This window comes from Oryx dammah, unplaced genomic scaffold (assembly GCF_014754425.2).
Source record: "Oryx dammah isolate SB20612 unplaced genomic scaffold, SCBI_Odam_1.1 HiC_scaffold_8, whole genome shotgun sequence".
Taxonomy (NCBI): domain Eukaryota; kingdom Metazoa; phylum Chordata; class Mammalia; order Artiodactyla; family Bovidae; genus Oryx; species Oryx dammah.
Genome location: NW_024070192.1, coordinates 9,305,443 through 9,318,723, shown reverse-complemented (window position 1 = coordinate 9,318,723; position 13,281 = coordinate 9,305,443). Strand labels below are relative to the sequence as shown.

At 53.4% G+C, this 13,281-nt stretch overlaps 1 protein-coding gene across 5 annotated transcripts in view; it reads right to left on the bottom strand.

Annotated features, from left to right (window-relative positions):
- The window catches only part of PGS1 (phosphatidylglycerophosphate synthase 1), a 36,353-nt gene extending 24,319 nt beyond the window's left edge, over positions 1–12,034 (bottom strand). For all 5 annotated transcript variants that reach the window (XR_005721750.1, XR_005721749.1, XR_005721751.1 and 2 more), the window contains exons 1-3: positions 11,884–12,034; positions 2,875–3,064; positions 191–268 (exon numbers count right to left, since the gene is read on the bottom strand). Coding sequence is in view for 2 of the 5 variants with exons in the window: in XM_040244713.1 (XP_040100647.1) it covers positions 191–268; positions 2,875–3,064; positions 11,884–12,026 (411 nt within the window). In the remaining 3 variants the exon portion in view is untranslated. The remainder of the gene's footprint in view (positions 1–190; positions 269–2,874; positions 3,065–11,883) is intronic.
- Positions 12,035–13,281: the final 1,247 nt, after the last annotated feature.

Sequence of the window (13,281 nt, the reverse complement as noted above, 5' to 3'; positions counted from 1 at the left end):
ACAGGCCGAGGAGGACACGGACCAGCGAGGCCAGAAGGCCCAGGATCACATCTCCCCACAACCCCAGGATCTGGGGCCACAAGAAAAATAGCTGGCCTGCCACGGTGGCTCTACCCCAGCTCCACAGTGCCACACGGCCTGAGGTTTCAGGGTGACCCACTGCTGCCTCTAGGGCTCCTCCAAACCTCACCAGTTCCTGCTCCAGAGGACCTGTCCCCAGGTAGAGGGATGCCATCACGACCCGCCTCTTGGCTACTTTTATCTGCCCCTGAAGAAAAGAAACAATTAAAAATTCAGTCATTTGTTATGAACTTTTAAAAAGAAACATTTACTTTTATTTATTTGGCTGTGCGAGATCTCCAGCAGAGGCCTGTCGGATCTTTTAATTGCTCCATGCAGGATCTAGATCTCTGACCAGGGATCGAACCTGGGCCCCCTGCATAGGTGTGCAGAGGTCTCAGGACCACCAGGAAGTCCCTCACAGTCATCATTTTCATATTCGCTAAGAAAGATATAGTCCTTTGATGCTGAAAGAAATAACACTCCAAGCTGAACTACCCTGTATCTTCACCAATTAATATTTAAAGCAAGACCCAAATGTGTGTGGTAATCTCACAAATAAGGACCCACAACTCTAATTTAAAATATGCAGCCTGAAAGTAAAGCATGAGCTAGCCATGCTGCAAGGTACAGCGCAGCCTTGAGAAGCAGGGAGGCCCGTGCACATGGCCTGAGGGGGGGTCCCCAGTGCACTGCAGAGAGACGCACATCACTGAACACCGAGCGCGTGGCCCTGCCGCCACTCCCACGCACACTAGACGTGTGTGTCCGAGAGGCAGAAGCAGAGGAGTATGGGTGCAAACTTGCACTCCACCCCCATCTGCACGAAGGTTTTATAACGAGCACGTAACACTTCTGAAATGCAGACAGACAGGTACCTAGCTAGACACACCAACAGAACACTCAGCATCCAAAGATGACGCCTCAGTTCAAACATCCTCTCCTGAGACCCGTTCCAGCCACAGGACACCGGACCCCTCTCTCAGGAGCTGAGCGGCCAGGCCCTAGAGGAGGTCAAAGGCAGGAAGAAGGGCAAGCTGGCGAAGGTACCCAGAGAGGCAGGACACACTCCAGCTTGCTTTCCCACGTGGCCCCCACAGCCTGCACTGTCAACAGAGGAAGAGGGGTGTCTTGACGAGATAACAGACCAGCACAACACTAGGAAAGGCTTCTATGCAAGGAACAAACAAAGAACTTCCTATGTTTGCTATTTCCTTCATTTTGTTATTTACTAGATGGTTGCTTGTGGGGAAAGTGAGCATGAAGACAGGAAAGAGGAAAGCAAGTAAGGAGGAAGGTGATTTAGTTAGGGCAGCAAATGACAGAAGACAACGCAACCATCTGCTGTGACGCTGGGTCCCCTGGTACAAGCTCAGCCGTAACTAAGGCCTGGGCGCAGGCAGGCACTCTCTTCTCGGGGAACATGGGTCACTCTGTCCCAGGAAGAAACACAACCTGGGAACCTGCCCACGACTCAGTGCAGGAGGCAGGAAACGGTGGCCTCGGCTTCCTCCTGGCCTGAGCCCTCAGGTTAGTCCCGGACTCGGCAGCCCCTTTCACCCCGGGGCAGATGAGAGCATGGCCCGTCTCCAGGCCAGGAGACCCCCCCCCCCGCAGACAGCCTGTTGTTTCCCAGGAGTTGACTGGGACACCAAGACCAGCCTCCTTTGAAAAATCTGTTTCTTCAAGCCAAGCAGAGGACCAAGCAGGAGCAGAGAGTAAACAGTTTCAGCATCAGTTCCACACAAACAAGGACAAACGGGAGAGTCAAGCAGAGCAGAGCGGGCAGGGGGAGTGAGCGCCCACACATGCGCGCACGCACACACACACCATAATGGAATAAGCTAGCGGGAAATTAAGTGGAGATCTAGAAAACGACAGCGCACAGGAGAAAAAGACATGCAAGCTGCAAATGAGCTCAAGTGGCTGTGCAGAAAAAGGAGAGTCCACCTGCATCTCCCGTTACCTCCCAGCACTCCTGACCGCACCACACCTTGACTCCAACATCCTTGTCCATACACTCAGAATCCACGTGAAGAAAAGTTAGTGACTGCTGCATTACTTCACTCCAATTAGCAGCTTAGCCACAAACAACTAGACACGACATGAGCGCCTGTGTAACGTACGAACACCTGAAGCCCCTAAACGCAAAGGTTAGCGTATCTACCAGGAGACGGAAGGTACAAACTTCAGGTAGAATCACCAGAAGCCTGAGACCTAAAAACCAGACGCCCAGACTTCTCGGTTCTCTGTAAATGCTCTCCGCTGAACAAGAGGCTTCCAGCCACTTCCTACATATCAAATCCCACCCCGTAGGTCACTTGGGTTTCCATCTCTTGTCTACCATTGGATGGAGCAACTGGGTTCTGGAGACACTGCCAGGGACCCCTAGGGGGGTCTGCCCTGCCCTAACCAGAATGAGGTCCATCCCCCACGCCCCTGGACACACGCAGCGTGGACAGCCTCAGCAGGAATGTGCCCGTGTGGTCCCTAAGCTCTAACCTCCCAGCTAGCCTCTGTCACCGACACGGAACAGAGGGACTCAACCTGTCCACGAGAACCAACACCTGGGACCCAACCCTCACGGGGCCCCCACGCTCTGAGCTGTTTTACCTGAGACCTCCGCCATGCAAGGAGCCTCTGGTCATGGCGTGACTCAGCCAGGTGTGAGCGTGACTCCTGACAGACAGAGCTGAGCAGCCATCGAAAGCTTCTATGATGGGTGTTTTGGCTCAGGGCTCACCCAACCTTATGTCCCCCCTCACCGAACCTCTAACCCCACACCTGAACCTCTCTCCCTTAGACACGACTTACCTTCATGAGCTCAAAAAACTCTGCTGGGGAAGAAAGCACCCTGACATGAGAGCTGGAGACGCCAAACTCTGGAACCAGGTTTCTGATCCACTGGAAGCGATGCACACCCTCCGCACACAGGCAGCACGGAGGCGAGGTGACCGCAGGGACCGTGGGGGACAGCAGAGGGGCCAACAGCAGCCATGGCGACCTGGGGAGAGACACACACAGTCCGTCACACGTCTCAAAGACTTCCTCACAAGTCTCTCTCAGCTCCTGCGGGCAAATAAGGAAAAAAAATAATAATTTTTTCTTTTTGAGAACTTCAGATCTTCTAGACCATTTTAAGCGAGCCCCAATCAAACTCTGCAAGAGTTTTTCTTCAGCCCCTACGAGTCAAGCAACTTAAGAAGTGCCAAAGCCTATATATAAACCCCAAACTTTACGCTGATTACAAACAAAAATTTAGAGCAGCCACAAGTAAACTCAGAAGGCCATCACCTGGTTAATACTCCCAACAAACTCACCTGCAGAAAGCTGCCACAGGCCACCCAGAGCAAGGGCAGGTCTGGTCTCAGTCTGGTGACTGCAACCCAGACCCCTGGTTCTCTGATGAGATAAACGGCCTTTTATTCAGGGAAGGAACCAGAAAAAAAAAATTTAAGTTTTCTCTTTAATACTCAGCTTCCCAGGTGGTACTAGTGGTAAAGAACCTGCCTGCCAACACAGGGAACGTTTAAGAGACGTGAGTTTGATCCCTGGGTCAGAAAGATCCCCTGGAGAAGGAACTGGCAGCCCACTCCAGTATTCTTGCCTGGGAAATCCCATGGACGGAGGAGCCTGGTGGGCTACAGTCCATGGGGTCACAAAGAGTCAGACACACTTGAAGTGACTGAGCACAGCGCACACAGAAAGAAAAGCTGGAAGAGGCTGGGGAGGTGACCGTCTCAAGAGGAGCCAGTGGTGACTACAACTGCCCCTTCACCACTGGCCCCAGCCTCCTCGGGGTCACACCCCATCTCTGGAGGGCTCCAGGCCACTGAGGCCGAGCCCGCAGTGAAGGGCGGGCCCCCTGTCCGCTGAGCCTCATCCCTGTCTGGCTTCCAGCAAAGAGCAGCAGGAAAATCCTCTTCAGCCTGTGACCTTCACCACGGCCTCATGAGGGACTCTAGGGAGAGGATGCTAAACACCCTGAGGCCTGCAGGGCCACAGATTCCAGGAAGATGATTTCATTCACTTGTCTCCTGATAAAACACTGAATCTTCCCAAGGTTCGTGAATGTCCCTCCACACACACGCCAGATGGCCAGCAGCTGGGCTTCCCAGAAAGCCCACCAGGCCGTCACAGTGACTCAATGCCAAGAAAACTTTAGTCAACGGGTGGAAGGCACCGGCTCTGGACCCTGGGAAGCCAGGGTTCGGCACAGGCCTCCAAGCAGAGGTCCCTTCCCGCTGCCTCTGAGGAGGTGGGGACCACACTCCCAGGCATCTCTTGCTACACTTCTCCTCCAGCTTCCCTTTAAAGAGCAGCAAATGAAAGGCCTAGATGTGCAAACAAGGGGCTGCAGCCTCGATTTCCCAAAACGGAGGCTGTGCTTCTGCTGCGCTCCAGGCCACCTTCCGGAACAAGGAGAGCCTTCAATCCAGCGGAAAACCATGAGAACGGGAACGTGCTCGACACTCATCGTGAAGCCCCAGAAGGGGCCTGAAGAGTCGAACGTGCACCAAGTAGCTTCAGTCGCGTCCGCCTCTTCGAGGCCCTATGGACTGCAGCCCACCAGGCTCCTCTGTCCCTGGGATTCTCCAGCCAAGGATACTGGAGTGGGTTGCCATGCCCTCCTCCAGGGGATCTTCCCCACCCAGGGATCAAACCCACATCTCTTATGTCTCCTGCACTGGCAGGTGAGTTCTTTACCACTAGCGCCACCTGGGAAGCCCCCAAAGTCTAATACTCAGTAATTAAATAGTCTGCTTGAGGTGGAAAACCCCTCAGCATCATAAGATCAACTCATCTCCCAGCCTCAGAGCACTTATATCGCTCAGACCAGATAAAACAGATCCAGGGCATACCTGTGCCCCAGGCCATACAGTCAGTCCCCCACGCTCTTCAGATGAACCAACACTCAGAGCCACTCCCAAAAAGCAAGATGAGGAAACACCTCTTTGCCACAGAGCAACCCAGGAGAAGGCAAGTGCCAACTCAGGCCTCAGTCCAAGTGGTCACGTGAGCACTGATGTTGTTCAGGGGGAGGCACGGCCGGCCCAGGGCCCGCCGCCCACAAACCTGGTGGCCTCAGCAGCTTACACACCTGAAATCTAAGAACACAAAGGAAACCGCTAAGACTGATTCAGGAAAAGTCAAAACACACAAACAGTGCATGTGCTTCAAGTGACCACACGGGGAGCTGCCAATGCCTGAGCTGCTGGGGAAGCCTTACAACAACCCTCCCTCGAAAGGAGCTTTGATCCCCTGGTGGGATTCAGACAGGAAGTGCGGCGCGGGGCAGGGAGCTCCCAAGCCAGGACAGGTGCGTGCGAGGGAAAGAGACAGGACTGCCAAAACCCACCAGCGCCAGAAAAACCCAGGAGGGGCTCAACAGGCAGTCCAGAGAAGACACACGGTGAGCGCAGTGGGGCTGGGGCCCTGCCACCCGCGAGAGGGGCTCAGCAGACCAGCCTGCTGGGGGCCACTGCGGGCAGGTTTCGGGCCTGCCGGGCCGTTCTGCTGGGCGGCTCTCCCGGGAAGCTCCCACCCGGGCCAGCTTCCAAGCTCTGCTGAGGGCTTTTTCACTGTTTCCTGTTTAACCTGTGTACTGACAGGTTTATTTTTGTTAGAGAGAAGGAACTGAAAGCCAATTAGGTTTCAGGGACTAATTGGTGGTGGAGACCCAACCCTTGAGAGGCAGCTTTACATTCCAAAGAGGAAGATGCTTGGAAAAGGAGCACAGAGTTTAATAAAGGCCCCACAAGGTCAACACAGGCAGGGGGAACCACACCCAGGCCCCAGACCCTCAAAATCTAACTGCCGCCCTGTCAGGGCAGAAGCAGCCAGCCCTCGGGGGCGGGGAGGCGGGGGTGCTGCCCAGGGGCCCCCGTTCTCTGATCATCTCAGCCAGATCCCCATGGGGGTGAGTTCTCGCTTTCCACGAGGGACTCCTGGGAATCTTCTCAGAAAAGGTCTCCCCCCGTGCCAGCCACAGCCCCTGCTGCATGCTAATCCCAGCCTCCAGGGGCCCCCACCACCTGCACAAGCAATTCCCCTACCCCAGGCAGCTGTCCCAGGTCAAAACCCTAAACCCCACGAGACGAGAGGAGGCAGGGAGCTGTGGTTACTCTACAAAGAAAGAAGAGCTGTCACACTCACTATTTAGAGAACTAGACCTTCACACACACAATTTCCACATCGAGCCCTGCACTCCCCTGAATCATCTTTCTAGATACCATCGAGCTCCCATTTCCAGTTACGGGGAGGAGGAAGTGGCAGGGGCTGGGGCCCAGATAAGGCTCTGTCTCCCTCTCCCGCCCTGACTCCGGGTTGCAGGGAGGTTTAGAGGACAGGGCTCAGGCCAGAGCAAGGGCGCGCCCTGGAACTCAAACTCAGGCAAGCTGAATGGCTTCGCTACAGCCCTCAGCTGCAAACAATGCCAAACAATCCTCAACTCACAATTCTGAAGGCGAAATCGGAGAGCAACCTCTCCACAGGACACCCGGCTCAGGGAGAGGGTCAGCCTCATGACAGAGGACTTCCTGTGGAACCTACAGGCTAATTCCCTGAGCTGGGGAGTGCGCTGGGGCTAAGCTGAGGACCCCTGACCTGGGGCCACTCCCTCCACCCAGAGAGGGGCCTGGAGGCATGGGGTGAGAGGATGGTGGGGGGCAACTAGGCAGGCACAGTGAGTATGAAGCGGGGCAGCGGGGAAGAGAGGGAGGCTTCTTCCCAGCCTCTCCAAGAGGAATCCACACCTGACCCTCCATGACGCTCTTGTCCACGGACAGGCCCGCCATTAGACCAAGGACGGCAGAACCCTGCCCAGCTGTCCTAGACAGGACGGTGCACTGTGCCGACTCATGAGAGGTACCAGACAGCAGCAGGACCGGGGCTCAGAGGAGCCAGAAGAGCTGCTGAGACATCATCAACACCCCTTTGTGCAAGGGAAGCCCAGGGAAATGGGAGAAGGCATTTCTCCTTTGTGTGGGACGACCGGAGTTTTCCATTCCGCCAAACATTATGAAACTGCACGCTCTCCGGGGGGAGAACTGCCACACATACTGCCTTCCCCCTTGACCAGGATGCAAGACCGTGCGCCTGGAAGTCCGACCAAGCCCTCACGTGTCCTCACGGGGACCGCGGAGGTGCCAAGGAAAGCTGACACCCGAGAATCCCGCCTGGGTCTGCACTTCGCCTCCACCAGGCCACCCACAGCTCTCACGGCCGCAGAGGACACTGGGGCTTCCCGGGGGCAGCAGGGGTGCCACCCGCTACCTGTGGACACGAGGAAGCAGGCCAGCCTCCTAGGGTCTCTGCAAAACAAGGGCTGTGGGGCTCTGAAGAGAAAAAAGGGGGGTACCGGAGGACTGTCTCCTACACCAACCACAAATCCACCATGGACAGCAGAGGGGCTCTGCCCCCTGTCCCATGCAAGGGCATTACCTAAGTGTCCCGCACTCAGGGTCGCGGCCTGAATGTCCACAAACTCTCCGGGAACTGTACGATAAGATTCGTGGTACACATGCTGTGGCTTGGGTCCCACCCAAATCGGTACAAAACGACAAGAAAAAGAAAGAAGCTTTTAAAAGAAACAGAACTCTGGACTGCCATTATTTTCAGAAACTGCTTTTTAAGAAACCCCCACCCCACCCCCATCACACACACTTAAGTGTAAAGAGGTGAAGTGATGAGAAAAGAGCAACCGTCATAACACTTCCTGAGAAAGGCTCGAGAAAACTACACGAGAAACTACACCAAGGGACCAGACTTCCTGCAGCCCTGGCAGCAGGCGGCCCTTCCTGACTAACGCAAGCCCTCACCCCAAGAAAGGGAAATGAGTGTGAATTCCCGTAGGTCACTTCAGAAGACCAACGGCCGCTGCACTCCAAGAAGTCCAGCCCCGGGTCGGGGCTGCCAGCGTGAGGTTACACGCGGCCCCGGTGACCCCCCCTTCTTGGCTTTCCAGAAGAAAGTCGATTACATCGAGGGGCCAGAGACCTAGTGCAGACTTCTGACCCTGACTCTCCTTGGGAGCCATGGGCTCCCAGCAGGCTCTGCCGAGAATCACTCACAGGTGCTACTAATCCTCACGGCTTCATTCAGCCCAACTTCCCTCAATCGGCTTGACTTCCCGGCAGCTTTGAAAACAGCTCGGCAGCTTTGAAAACAACTCGTTTACATAACTCAGATCACTTGTTTACCACGGGATTATCTATCAGAACGCTTTAATCTCGGGCTCGTTTCTAGCCATCCACAAGTACACAGCTGGCTGACCAGGCTAACTGTCACCAGCAGCAATGTGCTCAGAAGGTACTCAGGTTAATAGGATCTTAATAAAGCTACCATTTAAAGGTCAGTCGGCTGCAAATCGTAATTTAGTTCTCGACAAGATCTAATTTGAATTGTTTGGGGAAATCATGCTTTGATCCTAAATGTCCTCCCTGCCCTCCCTCCCCATTCTACTGCTGTAATAAATAACCGAGAGATGGCCCTACTGAACTCTAATGAGTAAGGGGGAACTGGGAAAATTCATAGAAAAAGTAATTTCTGGAAATCTGGTGGTCCCTCAGAGTGGAAACCACGAAGAAGTTGAACAACAGTAGGCTGAGCTGGCATTACAAGGTTAAAAAAAAAAAAAAGGCAATAAAAAGAACAGTTTGCTGGTGACACTCCCCTTTGACAACTCAGGAAAGTCAGGACACCCCACCCCCACAACACCTCCACCCCCCCACACACACACATGAACGCATACACACACCTAGAATAAATAGACCTCGGGTTTCAAAAATAAAGACTTTTCTGCACATAGCTCAAACTGAAAATAGCTTTTAAAAAAGAAAAAGGAGACCAGAGAAAATATCTCCTTGTATGGCAGGCAAGCTCACTTAGGAGCTAAGGCCCTCCTGACACAGCTCCCACTAGGTCTCATCTGCTCCAAATAACAAGCTGGTTCTGATTAGTCCAAGGACACCAAGAAACTTCAAGTTTGTCTCCCTCTCCGGGGCAACCAACCTGCCAGTCACCTGAACAGGGAGTGCCTCCGCTTGGACCCACCTGGATGCTAACTGACCTGCCCTGAACTCACCTCATCATCACCCTCGACCCGGCCCTCTTTACTACTCCCTGTCTTGGTGAAGCGTGCCACCGTCCCTGTGGTTGCCCCAGTCAGAAACATGAGCTGCCTCCTCAGCAACCCTCCCACGCAACCCGCACCATGGCTGACTCCAATCCAACCCCCTCACCTCTTCCCGCAAACAAGCCCCACCTCCTCAGGCCGAGACGGGTTAGCCAGAGAAACTGCACGGGGTCTCTCAGAGTGAGGGTCCGCAGGGCTCAGCCCAGCTCCCCTTTCTCCCTCCCGTCCCTCCTCTGTACCCACCTGGCTCCTGGCAACAGTCTGAGGACCTGTGGGACCTCAGAGCTGCCGTCCACTGCTGTCCCCATCAGCCTACGAGCACATCACTCACTATCCTCCTGTGAACACTGGCCCCCACTTCCCCCCTTAGCCCACTTTGACACGCCTCGAAGACACAGCTCCAAGACCACCACCACCCGGAAGCCTCTGTGACTTCCAGCTGTGCATCGGTGCTGCCATGACCTTTCCTACCTTACTTTACTATTACTATTGTCTGTTTATGGGTCTGAGCACCTGGAAGGTGGTGCTCTGTATTTGTCTCCTTGGTGCCTGACACAGGCATAGCAGTGCTCAATATACGCAGGCTGAATAAGTGAGTGAACCCAGCTGTCCATGATGAGTCAGATGCCTGCTTAAGAGAAAAACAACAGTATTTCCAGATCACTAATTAGAAATAATTTTAAGTAGAGTTCTCTGTCACTACGGCTGTCTCTTTAACTAAAAGGAAACAACTGCAGTAAAGAACTTTTCCCTCTCACCACTCCCCTTGCTAGCCACAAGGAATCACCAGGCACTCCAACAGTTGAGTCAGACTGGCAAGCTAAAATCTAAAATAATGTTAAGTTCATGACTACACAAAATTATTATCAATGAATCAATGATCAGAGTTACAAGAAACCACATCATTCGGGGAATGAGGAATTGGGAGGTGCAACTGAACAATGGAGAAGAAACGAAAGTCAGCAGCCACTAGAGGTAGTGGCCACAGAGACATGAGTAACCCCAAACACCCAAGCCACAGAGAAGCAGAAAAAGTCTGCAAACCAAGTAAGACAAAGAAAGGGTCAGAAATCCACAGTACTGTAGTAATACTGCTCAAAGTGTGTATCCTCCACCCTAGCACAGGCATCGTAAGACGAAAATTTCGGGCAACTGTGTTTCTGTGATTTAACTGGGTTCCTGATTTAATTGCCAACCCACAAAAACAAGTCTCTCAACATAATAAGAAACATGGAGCCACAACACCTGCAGCCACTGAAGCTATTTACAGAAGATCTTAAGAATTAAATTTAGACTATCACCACTGCCACACTGACCCCTTCCCCCCACTGCCCCCACCCCCAACCACTCGAGAAATGTCTATCTTGGAAGAATTTGTGGCTATTGCCTCAACATCTTTTAGTAATCAATTTCAATGTTAAACAATGATTAACATGAAGTGTTTTCTTGTACAGTTTAAATATATACAAGGGAAATGACAAAATGGCCTAAACATCTCGTCCTTCAGAGCCTTTTTTCAAACTTTAAACCAAATTTCTTAGTGGGTTGAGGTCAGGACATAGAAGTCATTTGACTTGGCTATCCACTGGCATGAACAAGTCTTTGTTAAGTACCAGTTACAGAAAAGGGAGGCCACCTCTTCAATACACCACTCCCATTAAGTTCACTGATGTAAAATTTAAAGCTGTTCTGATCGGTAAGCTTCCAAGAGAACCAACCTGTGCTGATTCTATCACAAAAACTTCCCCTAAATCAAACTTTAATTTTTCCCTGAAACTCTTCCAACGTCACCCAATATGAAGCAAGTTCCTTTCCATACCTAGAATCAGCACTGGACTGGACCACAGATCTACCAAATGCCAGAGGTCAAATTTCACCCAAGTAGCAGATAAAAATCTAAGATAGGCACAACCTCTAGGAAAGGATGCAGTTCTACGTTTGTTTGTTTTCTTAAAAAAATAAGTGTAAAGCTTGAGTCTCTTTAACAAAAAAACTGTGCACAGATTTTTTTTTTTTTAATATGAGCAACAGCAGTAGGCCTCTTAGGTCAACATGTTCTTGGTAAATGTTTACTTTTAAAAATCACTGCCTGGGAGAATTGCTTCAAAGCCTCCTTCACCACTTTCATAAGTCACTTCAGTACTTTTCCAGAACACAGGCCCTTTGCAAAGTGTAAAAGGGGTTTCGAGTGGTTCCTCTTCCCTTGCCGGAGTGTTCCTGACTCAGGATTGCTTCACAGCCCTCTGGCAGGATGTGAGAAACGCTGCATGCACAGAATCCCAGCAGGGCTGATTCACTCCCGCCAAGTCACCCCCGCAGCTAGGATTATTTAAGGAAAAGACCCCTCCGGACCCAAGCAGTGTCTCTCGCGGACACTCTCCAACACTCACACCCTGGGGCCCAAAGAAAAGCACGAACTCAGCACCCCACCCCACCCCTCGCCCAGAGTGCACACATAGGAGCCCCTTCGCTCCAGCGTACGCGGACCGGGGTCGGGCTCGCCCATCGCAGCTCCAGGCAGGCCCAGCCGATCTCGCTCGCAGGGCCCCCGTTCCCCAGGAAGGCTGGCGGCAAAGTGGGGCCGGGGGGCCCACGCGGGGGACACGGAGGTCTCGCCGCCACGCCAGGGGGCTTGGGGTCCGGGTCGGGGGGGAGCGGGCGCGCCTGTAACCCCGCTGCCCTCTCACCTCCTGCGCCGGCGGTCCGGGTTCCTGCCGAGGCGGTCGGACAGGCGTCCCAGGAGCGCAGCCAGCCCGGGGCGGCCAGGCAGAAGGCCTAGCAGCCGCCTCCAGAACACCGGCCCCGCCGCCGCAGCCGCCGCAGCCGCCATGGAGACTCGCCGCTTCCGCTTCCGGCGCGCGAGAACTTTATTGACACCCGCGCGCGCGAACAGCGGCCGCGCGCGCGAGCCGGGAGCGCCGGCGGCCCCGCCCCTCGGCTTCGGTTTCCTGCCAGGTGGGCACAGGTGTGCTGCGAGCCGGAGCCAGGCCGTGGGAGAGCAGAGGGCGGGCCTCAGCATCCCCTGACTGGGCCTCGATACCGGATAGGGGCTGGAGAGTAGTGGGGGCATCACCTGTCCAGGTCCCGTGACCGAGTTCAGGCTGGGCTTGAGAGGCCGAGTCCCGCCTCCAAGTATTGGGGAAGATGTCCAGAAGGGGGTGACCCGTTGACTTAACCCCAGCGCACTGAGAACGGAAAAAAACCCCACCAGACCCAGGCAGGACGGTGTTTCACCTGGTCCGCTCCAGGCCTGCAGCTCGAGGACACAGAGCGGCTCACCCAATCTAGGTGCAGTGAAGACCCCTCTATGGCCCAAATGCATACACATGTTATAACCTCCCTCTGGGAACTATGGCCCTATGGCCAAAGAAGCTGAAGGAGCTTGTCCGTATAGCCAAGAACACTTCTCATCAGTCAGTTCAGTCACTCAGTCCTGTCCGACTCTTTGCCACCCCATGGACTGCAGCACACCAGTTCTCCCTATCCATCACCAACTCCTGGAGTTTACTCAAATGCATGTCCATCGAGTTGGTGATGCCACCCAACCATCTCATCCTCTGTTGTCCCCTTCTCCTCCCGCCTTCAATCTTTCCCAGCATCAGGGTCTTTTCAAATGAGTCAGCTCTTCGCATCAGGTGGCCAAAGTATTGGAGTTTCAGCTTCAACATCAGTCCTTCCAATGAACATTCAGGACTGATTTCCTTTAGGAAGGACTGGTTGGATCTCCTTACAGTCCAAGGGACTCTCAAGAGTCTTCTCCAACACCACAGTTCAAAAGCATCAATTCTTTGGCGCTCAGCTTTCTTTATAGTCCATACATGACTACTGGGAAAACATAGCCTTGACTAGACAGACCTTTGTTGGCAAAGTAATGTCTCTGCTTTTTAATATGCTGTCTAGGTTGGTCATAACTTTTCTTCCAAGGAACAAGCATCTTTTAATCTCATGGCTGCAGTCACCATTGCAGCATTTTTGGAGCCCCCCAAAATAAAGTCTGCCACTGTTTCCACTGTTTCCCCATCTATTTGTTATGAAGTGATGGGACCAGATGCCATGATCTTAGTTTTCTGAATGTTGAGCTTTAA